The 20,041-nt window shown below is 44.2% G+C and overlaps 1 protein-coding gene across 1 annotated transcript in view; it reads right to left on the bottom strand.

Moving 5' to 3' along the window:
* Positions 1–258: 258 nt before the first annotated feature.
* The window catches only part of ldlrad3 (low density lipoprotein receptor class A domain containing 3), a 96,258-nt gene continuing 76,475 nt past the window's right edge, over positions 259–20,041 (bottom strand). Inside the window, exons 5-6 of the mRNA XM_069686644.1 lie at positions 2,369–2,774; positions 259–502 (exon numbers count right to left, since the gene is read on the bottom strand). Of these exons, the coding sequence (XP_069542745.1) occupies positions 298–502; positions 2,369–2,774 (611 nt within the window). The 3' untranslated portion in view covers positions 259–297. The remainder of the gene's footprint in view (positions 503–2,368; positions 2,775–20,041) is intronic.

Below are 20,041 nucleotides of genomic sequence, written 5' to 3'. Positions count from 1 at the left end.
CATACACATGATTTCTTCAAGGGCAGTGTGATTCAACTGAACTGATGAATTAAAATGAATGACTGACTGAGGTGTAGTGCAGCCATGACACCAGCAGAGGGAGCCCCTAAACATGATCAGTCTTGCTTGTGTCAGTCCAGCACTGGCACAGCGCTGCTTAGCCTTCAGTCTTAGTCCCTGTTGATTCTCCTCAGCAGGTCTTTGTTCTGGACCGCTCTGGCCTCATGTGGCTCTGCAGCCTGGTCCTTCAGTCCTGCAGCCTCTGATTCAAACTATCCTCAGTCTACAAGAGAGCAGCTACAGCTGGTCCGACTCCTCTTGGGGGCTCGCGCTCGCCTGCGTGCCCGAGGCCACAGTTCTGGGTGTGGAGGGTGCAGAGGGATGTGCTGCGGGGCGGCTCAGAGGGTCTTGTGGGCCCTCGTACTGAGGCAGCTCGCCCTCTGATGGAAGCTCCCCATCTGGGAGGTACGGGGGAGGAGGGAGATCAAACCAGGGAGGCCGACTTGGGGAGAAAACAGAGGAAACAGAGAGAGGAAGAGCATGATGTCAGGGCCAGGAGCTATTACATAAGAACTGTATGATTAATGTCTATTGACTGGAACCAGCAGCTAGCAGAGATGCTTTGGAGCAACTAGGATGCACACGATGTTTAAAAATGTTGTCCTAGTGTTGTTTTTTAATCAGAATACCCTCTTCCACATCAATATAAGTGGGTGTTTTAACCAAATATTCACCATCTTTCTTTGTTTTTTTCCCCTCTAGTTTATGATCAGCCTTTCAAACAGTGACATTCTCCTTTGTTTAATAATGAATGAGCTCCCAGCTGATCAGAGAATGAATTGAGCTCAAATCTATAAATCACATAAAAGCACCACTGAGACAAACGATGACTGATTTGTCTGATACTTAGCATCCTTTACAACAGATGTGATCTGTATGAATGAAAGACAAAATATTGATTTAGAAATGATTTTACTTTTACTAAAAATGATTGTCTTTGCGTTTAAAAATAGTCTGTTACACTCACAGTGAGAGCTGTGTCCATAGCAACGGTTAACTCTGTAGCCTTCTTAAAATGAGAGGGCTACAGAGTTAATCGTTTTTCTCACATTAACATGAGCTAACCTAGCTGTTATTACTCTCATTAAATAGAAACATTTTCACTGATGGTGAAGTAAGACAGGTTAAACTGGACTGCAGCACCTGATTAAGGTTTTCTGTCTCGTCACTGTCAGTCTGTTGACATTTTATTTTCCATTCACCGTCTTTAAACGCCGCTATATCCCGCACTGAGTTCGGTTTAATGTTGCACTCTTCTGTTTTGTAGATCTCTCTGTCGTAGCCTACATTTTCTTTCCCCTGCTGTTTTCATCTATTTTCTTTTTTTCCCCTCTGTAAACAGACCAACGTCAAATTTACTGGACTTCTTTCGGCGGATCAGAGCCGCATCCCTAGCAACAGTCTGTTCTTCATAACAACGGTCTGCTATCGAGAAATAGCCGACCTTGGAATGCCGTAATTAACCAATCTGAATCAAATATTTCATACCGCCGTGTAATAAATTAGATCAGCTGGTTTCCAAAGTGTGAGGTGTGCCTCCCCTGGGGGGCGGCAAAGGATTTCAGGGGAGGCGCAGCGTGAAAAAAAATTATTAGAAACATATCTGTACGCATCTGGTAAGCTAACTTCTGCGATGTGTGGGGCAAAATGGATCGATCTTTTTTGTAACTACAAAGAGAAAACGCATGTCGGTTTTCTGCACTGACAGTGATCAAAAGCAAGTACCATCAAGGCTGCAAGTGGAGGATTATCTGCGTTTATTCCGTTCAACAGATCAGTCATTGCTTTTCCACCTGACGCAGTGGTGATTTTTTGGTCCTGAATGAGGTGTGGTCAGGCAAACAAGTGGTGCATTGTGATGTGAAGGACGCAGAAAGCGACTGCGCCAAAGACCAAGAAAAACCTGAACCTAAAGTCTATGCTGTCTGTCTCTGCTATTTAAAGAGCACATTAGTACGATTAGTAAAACTGAGTCTATGCATTTGCTGACAGTGAATTTAAGCTGTTTATGGGACAGAGGACTGGGGGACTGCAAGCTGCGGTTCCCCTTGTGTCCTCACATCACAACACTGCTTTCGGTTTGGTGCCGATCTGGTAGCTGCTTTTGTGGTCTTTCAGGGGAGGCTCACTTTCCCACACTTTAAAAACCCCTGAATTAGATTATACTTTGCTTGAGAGACAACTTTCACTGCAGCTATAGTACCAGTTTCTGCTGATATCTGCTTGAGATTTATCATTTAGTCCTGACTAACACTCCAAAGCTCGTTTTATGGATGCAGATAAAAGATTTCAAACGTTGTCCTCTCACCTGACATCCAGCACAGCTTGTGAGTACGACGGAGGTGAGTCCATGGAGGAGAGTCCGGAGGGATACAGGGTCCCAGACAGCAGCTGCAGCGCCTGAGGAGTGGAGCGGTACTGCCCCACTGCGTTAGGGGAGTCCGGGGAGAGACCTGGACCTCCCGAGTGAACGTGGCCCCGATCCAAGATGACCAGACGGGACAGCAGCAGCGGCTGATGGTGGTGGTGGTGATGCGAGCTCCCTCTTACTCCTCTGGGCAGCAGGACGCTCCGCTTCCTCTGGTGATGGAGCACCAGGGCCAGCAACGCCACCACCAGCACGAAGATGACAGCGCTGCCAATGACGGCGTAGGTGATGCTGGGGTAGTAGCGGAGGCGGTAGTCCAGTGTCACAAAGTCCTGCCCAGGAGCTTCTGTGTGGAAGGAGATGAAGAGGAATTTTAGGAAGGAGGATGTATGAGGTGGGGGAAACCGGGGGATGAGTTTTGGTGGGGATGAAAAGGAGGAGGTTAGAGGAAAGAAGGAAGAACATGAGGAGGAAGAAGGAATGGGAAGGTTATGGAAAAAGGATAAGATGTGGAGCCAAGGGAAGAGAGGAGAGAGGGAGAGGAGACATGAATATGATTCAATTGTTTTCTGATATGTGTGATTCAATAGCAGCCAACATAATAAGCAAAACAGCAGTCAGACTCTCCTCAGAGCATCCAGGGACAGAACAACAAATAGAGAACCGTGAACAATGCAGCGGCTAGTTTTGAGCCGTTAGCTCAAACTTAGCGACCTCACTCTTTATTTGAAACACAAGCGAAAGAACAGAGAGGCTGAATAATTCTTTGTGAGGACGTAACAGCTCACAGAGCTTTCAGATAAAACTCGACTTGGGTTGCTGAGCGCTGAAGATGAGAGGAGGCAGAGGAAGACCAGGGGCCGTCACAGATTACCGTGTTTGTCGCAGGGGGAAAGGGGGTGTCTGCAAACTACTTAGAGAGCCGTGGCCAGCAGTAAAAAAATGCAAAGCAGCCAACTCACTGCCTGAAATGAGGAAAGGGACTACTGTAATTCCAAAGAGCACTGCGGCTTATTATTCCAGATGGGATAAGGGAATAGCACTTAAACATTTCCGCTGACTGATATCACAGAGTGAGAATTTCAATCAGGCACTCGGGTTGAGCCTCATGTAAATGGTGTTTCTGCTTCTTACCGGCACACGGTACTGTTGCACTCAGGAGAGAGGGAGCGAGAGAGAGGGAAGGAATCCTATTTATTACGGAGCTAGCTGCAGCAGGGCTGTGCTAATGAGAAATGTGCAACATAAAAGTATTTTACAGTTGCTGTTTCCGTTTAAATTACACAAATGCCCCAGGGGGCTGTAAACATCAAACCTCTGTTTGCCTCATAAAAAGTTCAAACACTCATTGGAATACTTTCTGTGTGCTTCTGCGTTGCTGCTAAACAGACTGCGTATTAACTCCTATATACACTTTAAAGGACCCACGTCTCTGTTCACTAGCCATCATGCAGACAGTCGAGGATATTGCCCAGAAAGCCTGCCAGAAAACGGCCATTACAAAATATCTTAAGGTGGAATCGATAGTTTGAAAATGCTTCCATCTGTAAGGATTAGATCCTCTGAAACTGCAAAGCAGGCCAGCCTTTTGGAGCTTTTTGAAGTCTTCCAGACTTACACAGACTTACAGGCTCTCGGGGGATATTGCGTTTAGCACAGAGCAGATATTCCCCCCACATGTACAAGATGGAGCAACAGGGCCTCAGAGGATTCAATGAAACGTGCACAGCTCCACAAAAAGTCAGCTGAAGTGACCCTGTTATATTGAGTTACATGTCTGATCCACAAAGTACTACACCTGTGAAAGGGAACTCCACTTTCTGATTCCACAGAGATTAATATACTGTTTATATGTACTGGGATTCAAATCATGCATAGTGGACAGTGTCAGAAACAGGGCAAGAGAGAGTGGGGCAGATTCCCAGCAACGGGTCGAGGGTGGGAGTGGAACCTGGGGCCGCTGCATCGAAGACTGTAGCCTCTATATACGTGACTCACGATTTAACCACTGAGCTAACCCGAGCGCCCTGTAGTGCTTCCATGCCAGGAGCTAGGTGAGAAGATGAGCAACTAGCTAGCATAGCTGCATTTGTACTGTAAACAGGACAGGGGACAACAGCTAACCTGGCTCTGTTTATGTAATATGTCAATGGGTTATGCACCTGGATATTTCCAGTCGGGGTGCGGTGACTTTCCCTTAAAGGGCCACTTCGCTGATTTTCAACTTCAGTCCTATCATGCTATTGTGGGGAGCTAAAGCCAATTTTGGTAGGAAAAAATTGCAATTTGGCTCTGTGCCTTTGGAGGACGCTATCCGCTTCTCCAATGGGCCCTGGAAAACCTCCGCCAGACTACGTAAAATGCATCATTTTGCGGAGGCCAGGGAGCTCGCTAAACTACACTTCCTCAATCTAGGACACCCGCCTCCGATGTCATGTCTCGTTCAAAATCATCAGGTTTGAAATGTAGAACTGAAGATTTTTTAGACGATCCACTGGTGTATTCTCGTTGTATTTCGGATTCTGTATCGCTCTGAGCCATCGCCTGCAGCAATCAATGTCCTTGACTGGAAAACGGTAATATTTCACTCCAGCGTCTCTCGCCGGGCCGTTCCTTTCAGAGGGAGGGGCGCAATGCATGCTGGGTGTTGTAGGAATGTAGTATGGGCGAAACCACAAGCTGTTTGTACAACTTTCTCCACAGCTATGGCGCCAATTTCAAATATTCAAACAGGGAACACCAGCTTTGACTGACAGCGGCCTTTAAGTCTCTGCTTGTTGGCAACCTTATGGCAAGAACAAGACTCCGGGAGGGGAGTGTGCCTTGAGAAAATAGTCTGGCACATAACTTCTGTATGACTGCAATGTGTCATTTCTTTTATGTACAGATTAAACAAACTACTGCCTCAAGTAGTGAGCTTTAAAGGTGGTTATAAGTAAATTCTGTTATATTTTGTCAGATCTAGGCTAGCTGTTTCCCCTCTTTGTCCATAGCTAGGCACAGCTGCTGTCTTCATTTGAACTGAATCCCCTTCCTCACATGCACTGCACTCCAGAGAATTACCCAACTTTAAGCTGACTTTAAGCGCCCCCCCTTCACCTGGACTAAACAGAGCATTTTGAGTTGTGAGACTGGTCTGAAACCAACAATCTCCCGCTGTAAGGTGCGTGTGTGAAAGTCAATGCTGTAAATTTTCAGAACCTGAAAATGTCAAGAAAATGTCGGGAGTTCATGTGTGGTACTAATCTTCTTATCTAACTCTTAGAAAGCAAGCAAGTAAGTGTAAAATACCAAACTATTCCTTTAAGAGAAGTGTCCTGAGGATCAAAGTTCAGTATTTGTCAGAGTATCTGTGGACAAAGCAGTTAGCTAATCATAGAGGAGCTGTTTTTCTGAGTTTGTTTTCTCCATTTTTCTAGACACCATGCTGCATGCTTCCTGTCAAGCTGACCTTGAAGGCCGGTGGGAGTCTTCAGCAGTGTGTGTGTGTGTGTGGGTGTGTGTGTTTGTGTAAGCATACATACTGTTGAATTCTCTAACAACAAGCAACCTGGCATACAGCCTATTGATGTACCAGTGTGTAGTCAGGGGCCCCATAGCTTAATTAAAGCTAATCTAATTCAGATGCTCCACCCGCCCGCTGCCCCAACCAGCCACCAGCCAATAAAACAAGCCCCCACGACCCCTCCCTTGTGATTTAAAATTGGCCGGTCCTTCACGCTACCAATTAATTATGAACTGGACTCTCGGCAGAGAACGACCAAAACAAAGAGGAATTATTTCCATAATTACCTAGTAAAGAAAACTCAAATAAAGAGATCCCACCGCTGCCACCCTATGCGGCCTATCAGGTTTCAGTGCGGTCCTCCGGGAGCAGAAAAAACACACACAAAAGGAGCTCATAATGCTGTAACATTAACAATGGCAGCCTACTCGCTACATTAGCGATAGAGTCCTGAAAGGCTGTTTCAAATCACACAGGAGATGAAAAGACGGGGAGAAAAAAAACAGAAAGAGAATGAAGCAGGCTCTTTTTCTGTCAAAGGAGAGAGGTCCTGTGAGTGTCGGCCCCCCCTGCTGTGTGTGTGATTGAGCGCCGCATTCGTGTTGCAGCACATTTTGAGATCTTAGTTATGGTTACGGCACAAAGGAAGGTGTGATCATCGCATGCAAAGAAAGGTGAGGGGGGGTCGCACGATAACAATGGTTTCTGATTCAAAAGAAAAAAGTCCTCATCACACAGCAGTACCTTACGGACACATGCATACTTGATCTCCTCTGATAGAAGTATTCGGGATGTTACTATTAGTTTCTGTCGCACTGTTAGAGAGTGTGTGTAAGTGTACTTTCTTTGAAGAATGCATTCACACATCAAAGTCCTAAGACCAAAGCCAGATGTTGTGTTTAAGGTACATCAAAGAAGAAAGAGAAAAAACACTCTGAAAACTCTTAAGCACACTTTTTTTTTGTTTTATGCATAAACAGGTCTGCACATATTTCCTCCTTTTAGATAAAAACATGGATTAATATAACATCAGGAGATTCACATCATCATTCTATTTTGCCTGCTTTCAAACTTTTACCACGCTCTATGTACTCATTGTGCCTGCTCCTGCTAACATCTCTGACAATGTTACTTTGTACCAAATTTATCTGATTGAACGTCATGATCAAAGCTGAACATCAAAGGCTGTCCTGTCTCGTTAAACTTGACATGAAAGGCTCAAGTAGACTTATGCTGTCGTCCAATACCAAAGCGGCCTGGACCCCGCTGACCTCAGAAGTGAAGGAATCTTTCCCGTTAGCCCGTTCAATTTCATTCAGGTCTTGAGTGACATTACAAAAATTGAAATGGATTGCTGCTGAAATTGATATTTTATAAACCTCTGCTGCATGGCTCTGTCAGAATACATGTTTAACAAGATCAGTGAATTCCCAAACAGGGGTACTTGTATGCCTCAGGGTAGAGTTGCCAAGGGGTTACTTGGGGGCAAGCAAGCAGAAGAGTCTTAACATTATGGAAATAGACAGGTGGTTGGAATAAATGCCTAAAATTGATGTAAGTTTGAAACAGGATTGGAACAGGGTAATACATAAATGGTTACTTGGTTAAATGGTAAAATAGCTAGACCTTTAGATAAATAGTTATAATTGCTAACCAATGCACAGTTAAAATAGTAAGCTTAAAGTGACAGACACATTGAAACATTCAGCCTCTTCCATCCCAAAAGTAATGGAAACGTTAAGGTGTAGCCTCTTGGATTCAAAAGGGAGGCCAATGCGAAAGTCCTACATACTTTCTAATGGACTGTACTCTCTACATACAGTATAGTACACTTTTAAGCAACCAGATCCCAATTGATAGTATCAAGGGCTACCTTGTGGCTACCTGTTGTTAACACAGCAAGCTGCCCGACAGGATAGAGACATACCAATGCGTGTCCAAACTGTCATCAAAATATGGTCACTTCTTGCTCTAAAAACCCAACATGGTGATGTCAAAATTGCCTAAATTTGGGCTTCAAAAAGCTAACCCACCAATGAATGGGTGACATCATATTGGCTACTTCCACTTCTTATACAGTCTTTGATATGTAGTTAGAATATCATCATGTAACCATTTTGAGCATGGTCTGTCAAATAAAAAAATAAACAGACTACTTTTGATGGGCGCATCCCTATATTTCCCAGGTGTCTTTGCAGTTAACACTGAAAAACAACAAAGAGATGATGATGCCAGTCATCAGATTCACACACCGGGAGCAATTGCGGGTCAAGTGTCTTGCCCAAGGAAACTACGACATGTAGAGTGAGGGAGCTGGGGATCAAACCACCAACCTTCCGATTGAAAGACGACTGACTGAGCCGCAGCCGCCCTATGTCTAAAGTCAAGCCAAATTCGAGGGCACGAGGTTTGAAGGAGTATTTCATCAGTTAGCCATAAGCTGTGTGTCATGTTGGGGATATTGAGCCTCGGCATATTGTAGCCTTTGAACATACAGTAGGTGTACAAGTCTTTTGATGGCTAAACTCTTGCTTTGAATTTCAACATAAAAGTTGTCATGGATTTATTTTTCTTTGTTGGACTTCAAGGTTGCTTTGAAGAAAGAAGAGACACCAATTTTTATGGTTGAAATTGTTTACTCTCTTTTTGAAACACAATGTCTGGAAGGATAAGTCTTATATACGAATACTTTTCAAAACAAGTCTGCTTAAGTTCTACATAGTCTTCCTCATCCTCTTAAAGGGGGTAAACATTACCTCACCACAGGGACATTTTGGAGCGTTGCTGGGCGATGCTGTATGTTTACAATTAATAACCACACAGTGCAGCTCGCAGTGACATTGGCACCGCTAACTGTGCTTCTATACCGTATTCACAAACTCATAAACCTTCCATATGTGGAGGCTTGGGGAGGGGGGTTATGTGCAGCCTTTCAACTCAGCCACTTTAATTACATCAGAGTGCCTTCTCCCCCCTCTCTCCCCTTCTCCACCACTCCTGTGCCTTTTGTTTCCTCCTCCTCTTATGCCTCCCTCTTCGTCCCCCTCAGATAGTTCCCTCTTCTCTTCTACCGCCGCTATCCCACTCTGCTCCCCTCTTGTTGGTAATTTACTGTCATGGAGACGACATGTACCCTGCCTATATGATATACAACAACTGCACTCAGCCTGGATTATACACTCCATGAAAATGCTTATCAACAGTAAAAACCTATCAAGCCTCTCTTTCTCTCTCTTTCACTTCCTTTCTCCTCCTTCCCTCTTTCACTGCTTTTATTTCTCAATAGTCCACCACTTTTCTTTTTTGCATTTCATTATCTCCTCTGTGCATCAATCTTATTACCCCTGCATGAGAGGAGAGAATTATAGGGACATAGGGAGGTCATGGAGAGCACAACAGTGGACCAGAAGAGATGAAATAGGGCAGACAGAGAAAGAGGAGGACACGTCCAAGGGGAGAGGAAGGAATGATAAGCACACTGTATTTAACAGTATCATGCGCAAATATCTCATCTCATCTATGTAAGAAAAAGAAAGCTGAACTTCACAGATGCTTCAAACTAGTCTTAAATCTACTACAAGAGACAGTAATACAAACCCCTGCTGTGTGCCTTCAGAACCAAGAACATACTCAGCGTAGCTAAATCCCATTTTGTGTTACTTTGTGCCATCCATTTATAACCGGGAGAAAAAACACACCTTCATCTTCTGTAATATAGTTTCCTTTTTCCATTACTTTTGTTTGAAATAAAGGGAACTAGTACTGGCTTGTCCCAGTGAGGTCATACCAGGTGAAAGTTTGAGATGTACTGACGCATTGGTACGGATGATCTTATTGGCCAATTTCAGCTTAATAAACCGCAGATACATATACCTGTATTTTGTAGTCTGTAACGACCCTTAAAGGAGCAGTTCACCCCTCGAAAAAAAAGCTGCTGTCAGTCAGAGCTGGTGTTCTCTGTAATCGTTAGAAACAACAATATTAGAAATGGGCGCCATAGCTGTGGAGAAAGTTGTACAAACAGCTCGTGGTTTTGCCCATTCTACATTCCTAAAACACCCAGCATGCATTGCGCCCCTCCCTCTGAAAGGAATGGCCCAGCGAGAGACGCTGGAGTGAAATACTACCGTTTTGCTGCAGGCAATAGATCAGAGCGTTACAGAATCTGAAATACAACGAGAATATACCGGCTGATCGTCTAAAAAATCTTCAGGTCTGCAGTCTACATTTCAAACCTGACGATTTAAAATGAGACATGACATCCGAGGCGGGCGTCCTAGATTAAGGAAGTTTAGTTAGGAAGCTTCCTTGCCTCTGTCAGATGACACGTTGGCGAAGGTTTTCCAGGGCCCATTGGAGAAGCGGATAGCGTCCTCCAAAGGCACTGAGCAAAATTGCATTTTTGTTCTACCATAATGCATGATAGGACTGAGGCTGAAAATCAGCGAACTGGCCCTTTAAGTGACAAGTGTGAACTAAATAAGCGAGTCAGTATGCTGCATACAGAAATGGCAGGGGCTCATCAGGTTCTAATTCTAATACACATTCAGACACACACTCACATATTAATGGCATCGCTTCGAGGAACATTTGGAGGTCATCATCTTGCCCCAGAACACTTTGACATGTGACTTGGAGGAGCCATAGTTGGTTTATTTTTACAATCTAATGTCACCAAATGAAGATATCAACATCATTCATTATCATTGACAGGATATGTGATAAATTTCATTCTGTGAAATGTTTTTATTGGATTTGGCCTCAAAAATAAAGTTTCCTTTGGCTGCTACTATTTGGTGATGTTAAAAATTCAGGCGGCATCTTCTTGAATTGAATCAATTGAAAAACAAATCAATTGCAAACTGTACAAAGTGAAACTGTTTAATGATAAAAAATCTTAACCATTGTCTGTAAGAACACGTCTCTGTGCAGCTATGTCTTTGTGTTTAACTGCAGACTATTTTGACAGAAAAAAACACTTTTGAAAGACACATTATATTGTAACCAATTCATGAGCAAGCAAAAACAGAAATCCATTGAGAGATGTGACAGAAAAAGATGTGAAAGAAGAGTGCAGCACACGAACACGCCCACAAACAGAAACTTGTGTGCAGCTACTGAAGCAAAGTGAGGACCAATGTAAGTGCACAATGGTCTATTGAGCATGCAGTGATTAAAACAAGCTCTGAAGCCTTCTTTTGTCTGTCTTTAATCAAACTACGCTGCAGATCAACCGCAGACATGCTGTTGGGTTGCTGCGATACAAGCGTTTCTTTTAAATGGAGCACATTCCTTTATCCACATTGGCTACCTGCCACTAGATGCTCAGACTAAAAACCGTCTCTTTTTGAAGATGAACGAGCAAAAAGAAATGAAAAGAAATCGTTCTAATAAAAGACTCCACATATCTTAATTGCAGCACTTAAAAGCCTCTGAATAAAGGGAATAGAGATATTCCCCCCCCCCGGCTCATTCCTGAGGGAAAGGATAGGACCTGCACAGATGTGCGGTACTTTCCCGATGCACTGAAGACTCATTTCACATTCACAAAGTGCCACCTCTGAAAGAGTCCAAAGTGGAGGGGGAAAAGTAATCATCCTCTGACGTCAGCATTCCTGGGTTTGCTGCTACGTGTCGAGTATGGTCACAGCAGTAATTTCCCTAACTGCAGAGTCACTGTGTGTGACGCTAATTACAGGTGTGGGGCTCATTTGGCAGCTCTGTTATAACAGTTACGCCCACATCGACAGAGTAATAAAATGAGGGACTGAACTTGTGACAAGCTTGGCCAGCTCAAAGCATGAAGTCCAGTGTGAGTGAAGAGACCGAGAGAGGAGAGGAGAATCACACCACTAGGGGGCAGACAGTTCTCATGCTTCCTTGGGAACACACACACATCCACACACACACACATTCACACTTAAACCTTTAGCATTGGGCGGGCATCCAAAGCAGGGGGAGGGCGAGCTTTGGGTCGACTGGTGGGTTCAGGAGGGGGCGTGCCATCTGGCTGAAAAAACCCCCGCAACACACACATGCAATTACGCCAACCACATACACGTTAGTGAGAAAACCTTACAGTGAGTTCATCAGAAAGTAAAGTTCAAACACTTCCACGCACCCACACATTCTCACTCAGACTGCTTTCAGATGCACATATGAGCTGAAACAGGAATACAAACAAAAAAACGCAGAGAGCCTTTCATCCTGGTCCAGAGCGAGGTAACTAGACCCAGGCCACATGCTGGAAGAAAGTGGAAAAAAATAGGGGGGAAACTACAAACAGCAACTTGTGGGCTGTTTGGTGCACTCGTGTCTTTATTCCAGTCTGACTTCATGAGCAGCAGAGAGGGGGAAAAACAAACTCTTAAAAGTGACGGTGGTGGCTATGGTCGCTATAAACTCTGCTAAAAAGGATGATAAAACGGAAACTATTCCGCTTTTACTGTCTTTCTGACCAAATTTACACCTGCTATTAAACTCCAGGCTGCATGTGGAATATAACACAGTCACTCCACTGCTTTTACTCGCAGCAATCCTTCTTTTTCCTGGCCTGCACTCTTTCTGCATTGTGATTTGGTCACATTTCTTATGCAGCCTGTGCTTCACTGGTGGAAGGAAGGGAGGACAAAAAAAATACATGTGGTGACTGTAAAGACTTTGCTTTCCATAAACAGGAAGCTTTTGCAGAAACATCGATTGTTTCAATGCTTTCTTGTAGACTTGGCCTTTGAGGTAGGATCATACACTGTATAATTAATGGACGAAGCCTCCGTGACGTCACCCTTTTGTTTCTTGACTGTGAAAATGAAGCCGAAATATGGCCGCCGCCATGTTGGTGTACTGGAGCCTCAAGTGACCAAATCCGCACGAGCGGGTGGCGCTGCAGAAAAGCGAGCGGTTGAAAAATGCCAAGTTATCAAAGCTAAGCAGTCTGCGGCTGAGTCATTAGCTCATGAATGAGCTAGTTTAACTTCCAGTTTCCCACAGAGCAGATTCTGTTTGTGGCGTGACTGACTGAAAGTGTTTATTTATCAGACTAAAGAAGAAGCAGACTCGCTCGCCTGGTGAGATAGCCGCGGGTGAACAATATGTAATGGGAAACTTAAAATAACCGATCTTCTCATCACTGCAGCCCGCTGTAATCTCTCCAGGGAAAAGCCAACGACTCCTGACTGGCCGACGATTAAATAAATGTTTGATAAACACTGAATTGGCTAACAACCAGATATGGGAAGCACAGTATACCTGCTACTTAGTGCTAAAAATATTTCAATACAATAATACTCGCATTTAACTCACCGAAAAGCTGGAGCTCAGACTTCTTGCACAGAATATCCCACAGAGAGAGACGGATTATTTGTCCAAACTTTGAATGAAAAAATCCCCAAAAGGCTCCAACAACACAAACAGGCGAAGTTAGTTCAGTGTGTCTGTGTTGACGTCTAGCAGACAGCCAGCAGGATCCACTTGTCACTCATGTGACCCAGCCCCTATGATTCAAGGCTTCATATAATTAAAACGGGTGTGTTATAAAAAGACTATTATATTGAATTGAACAGTAAAATTAGCTATTATAACAAAACCGTTTTTATACCAGGCTGTAAACATATTTATTTCTGCTGTAAAAATGGCCATTTTCCCATCTGCCGTAATGTTATTTCTTGTTTTCTGGAGCCAGCCTCCAGTGGCCACTCGAGGAACTGCAGTTTTTTTGCACTATGCAATGGCTTCATTTTTCAACAGCTCGAGGTTGCAGCTTGGGTATGATTTGGTTATTTTTGTACCTCATCTTGTATAGTAGCAGAGCAGAGCCTGATTCTATTTCTAATTCATGAGTGGACACCGGCTAATGCGATCCAATCACTCTGCGAGCCAGATTAACTCCAGAGGTGGTCCGGCTGATCCAGTCACATGCTGATAGTGTTCTTCCATTAACAAGCTATTTTCTTTACCCAGATAAGACCTCCAGATAGAGATCAAACTTTAATTCCCAGCAAAAATGGGGTTCATGCCTCACCTGCATAATAGTTTCACCATTGCACTCGAGAGGTGTAGTTTCTGCTTGTGTTCTGTACCTTACAGAAGAAAACACAGATGAATAGCTTTGGATGCAGGCCTCCTTGCTAGCAAACTGTGAATCAACAATGTTTATTTTACCCAGCAGAGACCTGAAAACACCAGGACTACCCTTACCGTCTATTCTAAAGGTTTTTAACCCTTCCTTTACTCTGTGATCACCCTTGTTGCCCCATGTTATGTATTATTGTTTGTATCATCCTTCCCTGCCAACAAACTTCCCCCCTGGTGCTACATAAAACATTGATTGATTGAAGCTGCTCTGCTCAGCCACGTTGGGAAACACAGCATGTAAACTGCTCGGTGACAGGGCGCTTTCAGATCCCTTCGGCATTCTGGTATTAATATTCATGTCCCTGGCTGTCACCCTGTTCCTTTTGCTGTGCCCTGTCATGTACTGTACGTCTGTTCTCGTTAGCATGCGCAGAGGAAGAAGGAATTAATGGGCAGGCTGTGTGCGTAGTATCCTATAAGCCTGCATATCGTTTTTTTCTCATTACGAACTTTGGCATGTCTTTACGGTTTCATGGAAGAGAGCCGAGAAAGTGCCTCCATATATACGTGTGTGTTAGCCTATATTTTTCCCTTTAATACTGTCCTTCTGTCTGCCTATATATCACCTAGTGTGTGTGAGAGAGGCGCTTTGGGGAAGGGAGGTTTTCATGCTTGGTCGGGCCTCTATTTGCCTGTCCTGTAATAACTTGTCCGCTCCATTGCTTGCCACTATCAGACCCCCCCATAACACTCAGTCACAGCTTACTGTGGCCCGCTAAAAGAGGGGAGGGGAGGTGGGTTAGAGTAAATGGATGACTTCAGCATCTGGAGAACATCCACAGAGCAGGAGAGGAGGAGAGTGGGGGGATAGATGGGACAGGAGGGGTTGAAGGGCAGGTAAAAGGACGACGACTGATGGAGCAGCTATTGCAGAATGGTTACATGTTGATTGTGATATGATAAGAGAGCAAGGATGGGGTTAAACAATTACTACAGCTGATATATAGAGTACTACTATAACAAGTATTTCTAATAACAAGGTATCATACTTATAATGCAGATCTGCTCCTGTGTTACCTTAATGGTGATATTGGTAAGATTGGGACAGTCAAATAAGGGCTACATACACATGTATGCTATGCTAATATTAAAGACTATTGTTTTATTTATGTCATTCAGTTTAGTTGACTCTGGCAGCACCTATGGTGATAGTAGTAATTACACCAGTCAGCCTTAACATTATGACCACTGACAGGTCGAGTGAATAATATGTCGTTACAATGGCCCCTGTGGGTGGGATAAGTTAGGCAGCAAGTGACCATTTCGTCCTCGATGTCGATGTGTTGGAAGCAGGAAAAATGGGCAAACATAAGGGACCTGTGAGCGACTTTGACAAGGGCCAAAGTGTGATGGTTACACAACTGGGTCAGAGCATCTCTAAAACTGCAGCTCTTGTGGGGTGTTCCCGGTCTGCTCCAAGGAAGCAAAACCGGCGAACCAGCGACTGGGTCATAGGCAGCCAAGGTTCACTGAAGGCTGGCCCAGTTGGTCCAATCCAACAGAAGAGCTACTGTAGCTCAAATAGCTGAAAAAGTTAATGCCGGTTCTGACAGAAAGGTGTCAGTCGCTCACCTGGGGAAGACATAGCACCAGGATGCACTACGGGAGGAAGGCAAGCCGGCAGAGGCAGTGTGATGCTTTGGGCAATGATCTGCTGGGAAACCTTGGGTCCTGCCATTCACGTGGATGTTACTTTGACACGTACCCCCTACCTAAACATTGTAGCAGACCAAGTACACCCCTTCATGGAAACAGCATTCCCTAATGGCAGTGGCCTCTTTCAGCAGGATAATGCGCCCTGCCACACTGCCAAAAATAGTAAAGGAATGGTTTGAGGAACATGACAACGAGTTGGTGTTGACTTGGCCTCCAGATTCCCCAGATCTCAATCCAATCGAGCATCTGTGAGATGTGCTGGACAAACAAGTCCGATCCATGGAGGCCCCACCTCGCAACTTACAGGGCTAAAAGGAGCTGCTGTTGACGTCTTGGTGCCAGATACCTCAGCACACCTTCAGAGGTCTAGTGGAGTCCATGCCTCAACGGATCAGGGCTGTATTGGTGGCAAAAGGAGAACCTACACAATATTAGGCAGGTGGTCATAATGTTATGGTTATATGAATAAACTGCTTTGAATGTTGGTGAAAAGATGTGCTATGAATATAAGTGTTGCTTGATGCATCACTCATCTTTCTATTTGTAACATTTTGTACACTTAGAGGCACAGAAACTCTCTCAGTGGTTGTTATTTTTCTCCTGGAGGAAAAGGCAGAATGGGGGAGAGGTTGCTCAGGATCGCTGAGAGGCTTTAACTAAAAGCCCGTCCCACCAAACCTGACGGACTCAATCGCCATGGCAACTGTTCTTTGGGGCTGAAAGGTGAGTGAGGAAGGGGTGGAGGCTGGCCTGAGAGCGGACACAAACAGAGCTCACATATGACGCATGCGCCCAAACACATAACCAAAGCCAAGATGTGATGGAGACGACTGATAAGACTGAGGAGATTAAGAGTCCTGTTCAGCCCTGTGAGCATTAGCAGGGATGGGATTGGACCAGCCTCCTCAGGAAACGACAGGAGACTTTTATAAACTGTAGCCTGCAGCAATACCCACAAAACAGCAGGCAGGATGACAAGCAGGAGTCACAGAGGAGAAACAGGCTCCTCTGACAGCCTCAGTGACGGGAGGCCGACATGGGACGACTGACTGTTGGGGGAAAATTGGTTTTAGGGACTTTTAAAACTTTAGTACAAAAGTGACTGTGGTCAGGCTGGGTGTTGAAGAGAGCTCTGGATGACATTCACAGAGAATAAGGATGATCATATAGATCAAAATACGATTATCTACTAATATTAATGGCTGTTTTTCATCTTGTCTGAAATATCTTCCTGCCATGAGGATGATGAAACACAGTAAATTAAGCCATATTATGATGGTAACTTATTGAATGTTTCAATTCAGGGGCTGAATCCTTCCAAGGACCACTAAGACGGTCTGGTCTACGGTGGTCTGGAGTTTGCGTCACCAGTTGTTCCTCCCCTTCCCCTGTGTCACATAGCTCCGTTCCTGTCGCCTAGCAACATGTAGCTAGCTGGCTAACTAGCTAACATAACTAATGTCACGTAACTTAACCTATTCCGTTAAAGACAATTTGTTTCAAGGGCCCTTTTGTGTTTTTTAAACATATGTAACGCAGCTAATCGATTGAGTTGAAACCAAATTTGAAGTGTTTTCCTCAGCCGCTTGAGAGTCCGTCTTGGGAAGGACGCACCCCAAGGAGGATGCATGTGTCGGCCACATCTGAAGGAGATTTTGAAATGGGACAGCCTTTGACGCGCCGCTGTGACGCAATCTGAATTGGGACACAGATATAGACTTATGGAGGTTATTTACACATTTATTTGCGGTGTGTTCTGGAGGACAGAATAGAGCAAGACAAATATAATGTAAGGACTGTGGATGAGCAGCATAAAATCTGAGGAAATGGCTGTATTTCTTTGTACCGACTGGATTTCTTCAGAAGCCAGATACAAGGTCAACAGAAAAGGTAAAGCTGACCAAGTAATAACAGTGTTAGATGCGGAGGAGGAAAAGCCTGAGACGCACACAGTATGGAGAAAGACTATTTCAAAGTACGTCACAGCTATAAGTCTGTCAACAGTTGAGGGTTTTAGCAGCTCTTCTGATAACCTCCTCATGTCGTACAGCAGTGAGATTATTGCTATCTTATCTTCAGTCTAACATTGTTTCTCATATTGTATGTTTCTTTGCTCTGCTAAAACCTTTTTAAGTTTTACCATCAAACAAAACCTTTTGCTTCAAAGATCTTCAAAGCATTCAGAGGTCTGTGTCATATCAGGTGCTTGAACTCAATGAAAAATGCACTTCTGTCCTAGACTAAAAACAAAGTGAGTACCTTTTCCCAGACTTTGAAACGTATCTCTTGTGGTGCTGACACAAATTGAGCATAAAATATTTCCCAAAACTTTAAAACACGTCCCTTTTCTTTGGGGAGGTTTAGTTCGAGCCATCGCTCTATGGGTGGATGGATGGATAGTGCAATCTAAATGTGTAGTAGGTGCAAGGTACAAATGTGTGTATGCAATCACCAAACAAGGTAATGCTAGTATCAGAGAGAAAGCTGTTATGAAATCAAGAGCAGTCTCTGTGAACCATATGTGCAATGGATGCTTTTAGTCCAGGAGTAATTCCCCCAGCTTGTTTGTGTCCCCGCTTCCATCGCTGAGAGGAGTTATACAGTCGTACGGCCAGGGACACGAAAGAGCTCCTGAGTCCGTCGGTGGAGCAGGACTGGGGCAACAGCCTGCCGCTAACACGCGAGCTGCTGGAGAGGATGCAGCGTCGTAGAATGAACAGCATTTATCCATCATAATGACACCTAATTGTGCTTCGGGTATGTTTAAAACCTATTCCTCGTCGATGCACTCATAAAGACTCGACTGTAGAGGCATGCTATATGGGGGAAGTGTTTTTGGGCCACTCACCCTGGAAGGAGCCTGTATACCATAGATGGCATTAAAAGGATAAAACCACCTATACAGGCTCAGAGGAGACTAATGCCCACATCCACACGTTCTGTGATCCGATTAGTGCGTGGTTATTGCGCCTTTTTTTAACTTAAGTGGTAAAGCTGCCTGTGTAGATGTCGCTTTTATTGATCACATAAGTGGCAGTTAAGCCATCAGTCAGTCTCGGGCTGCCACTCGCGTTTTCACCTGCTGACTACGTCCCAGAGTGCCTTTGGTGGTTGGCAGTTCCACAGATGAGATTAAAGGCGGTTTTAAAGGTTGCTGTGGTGCAGGTTATTGTATCACTGCTGACATTATGGCACATAAAGATGCAGCGTCTGTCCTCTTCCATGCAGTATTGGATTCAGTGAAAAAATCTTCCAGTGAGCACTGTTTGACATCTTTTTCTGTTTGCGTAGAAAGTTGCAATACTTTGAACAGAGAGCTGAAAAGCAATTATTTTATATTGTTCTGGGGAAATTAATACATCAAAGTTTTAGCTTATGTCAAAAGCAGAGCACTTAATGTTCCCTTTCCAAAAACAGAAGATAATGTAATATGATGAAATAAATTACATCTAAACACAAGCAGAAGCAACGCTGAGGATTAACTGTCAGGCTGAATTTTTAGGTTGGATTTCCATAGAACTGCAAGTCAATGCTGCAGCAGGCTCGGTTTTTACTCTGACTCAAACTGTGCACCAAAAAACACACACACACGGGAACATGCATGAGCACACATGCAATGCATTCCTCTTGGTAACCTTATCTACTGAGACGTGGTGGCAACATGAGGCGTGTTTCAGTGAGTGAAAGCGTTTGATTTAGTTCTCGGAGCATAGATCATAGTTCCACAGACAGGGCTAATTAAGCCGTGAGAGACCTGCTGCTTAATCACGATGCAAAATATGGACAGTTGCAGAATAATTGCAGTTATTTTCTACCTTGATATATTTGCAAAATGTATAAAGCTGTATCAATAACTAAAGCGATTACCATGAATCAAACCAGCCGACAACATAAGTTATATTTGTAGCTGCATAATCTGGTCTGCTCAGGAAGGAAAAAGAGACACAAGTGGTTATAAAACACACACATACAAACCACTGTGTTAGCACTCTGTGTACACACTTTGTATGTCTATTTCCGTGTGCATGCATTAGTATGCAGAAAGGCCATAGGCCAGCATGGACAGCCTGCTCCAGGCTTATCAGTTAAAGGTACAGTGAGCAGCAGCCCACTTTATCCTGGCAGGCCACGCTACGATAAGTCTGAGCTCAGAGAGCAGAGGGGTGCAGGAATGTCAGGCCGGGATCTGGCTTCAGATCAAGTGGGATAAACCCTGCGAAGACGCATGCATTCACACACATACTACATACACACACACACACATAACACAATAATAAACACACAAAAAGTGTCTGCAAAGACTTTGTTATATGAAATAT

The sequence above is a fragment of the Semicossyphus pulcher genome, unplaced genomic scaffold (genome assembly GCF_022749685.1).
Source record: "Semicossyphus pulcher isolate SPU_LCO1_2020_fin unplaced genomic scaffold, fSemPul1.0.p SCAF_8, whole genome shotgun sequence".
In the NCBI taxonomy this organism is placed as follows: domain Eukaryota; kingdom Metazoa; phylum Chordata; class Actinopteri; order Labriformes; family Labridae; genus Semicossyphus; species Semicossyphus pulcher.
Note: the sequence above shows the minus strand (reverse complement) of the source record. Positions and strands in the feature narration are given on the sequence as shown.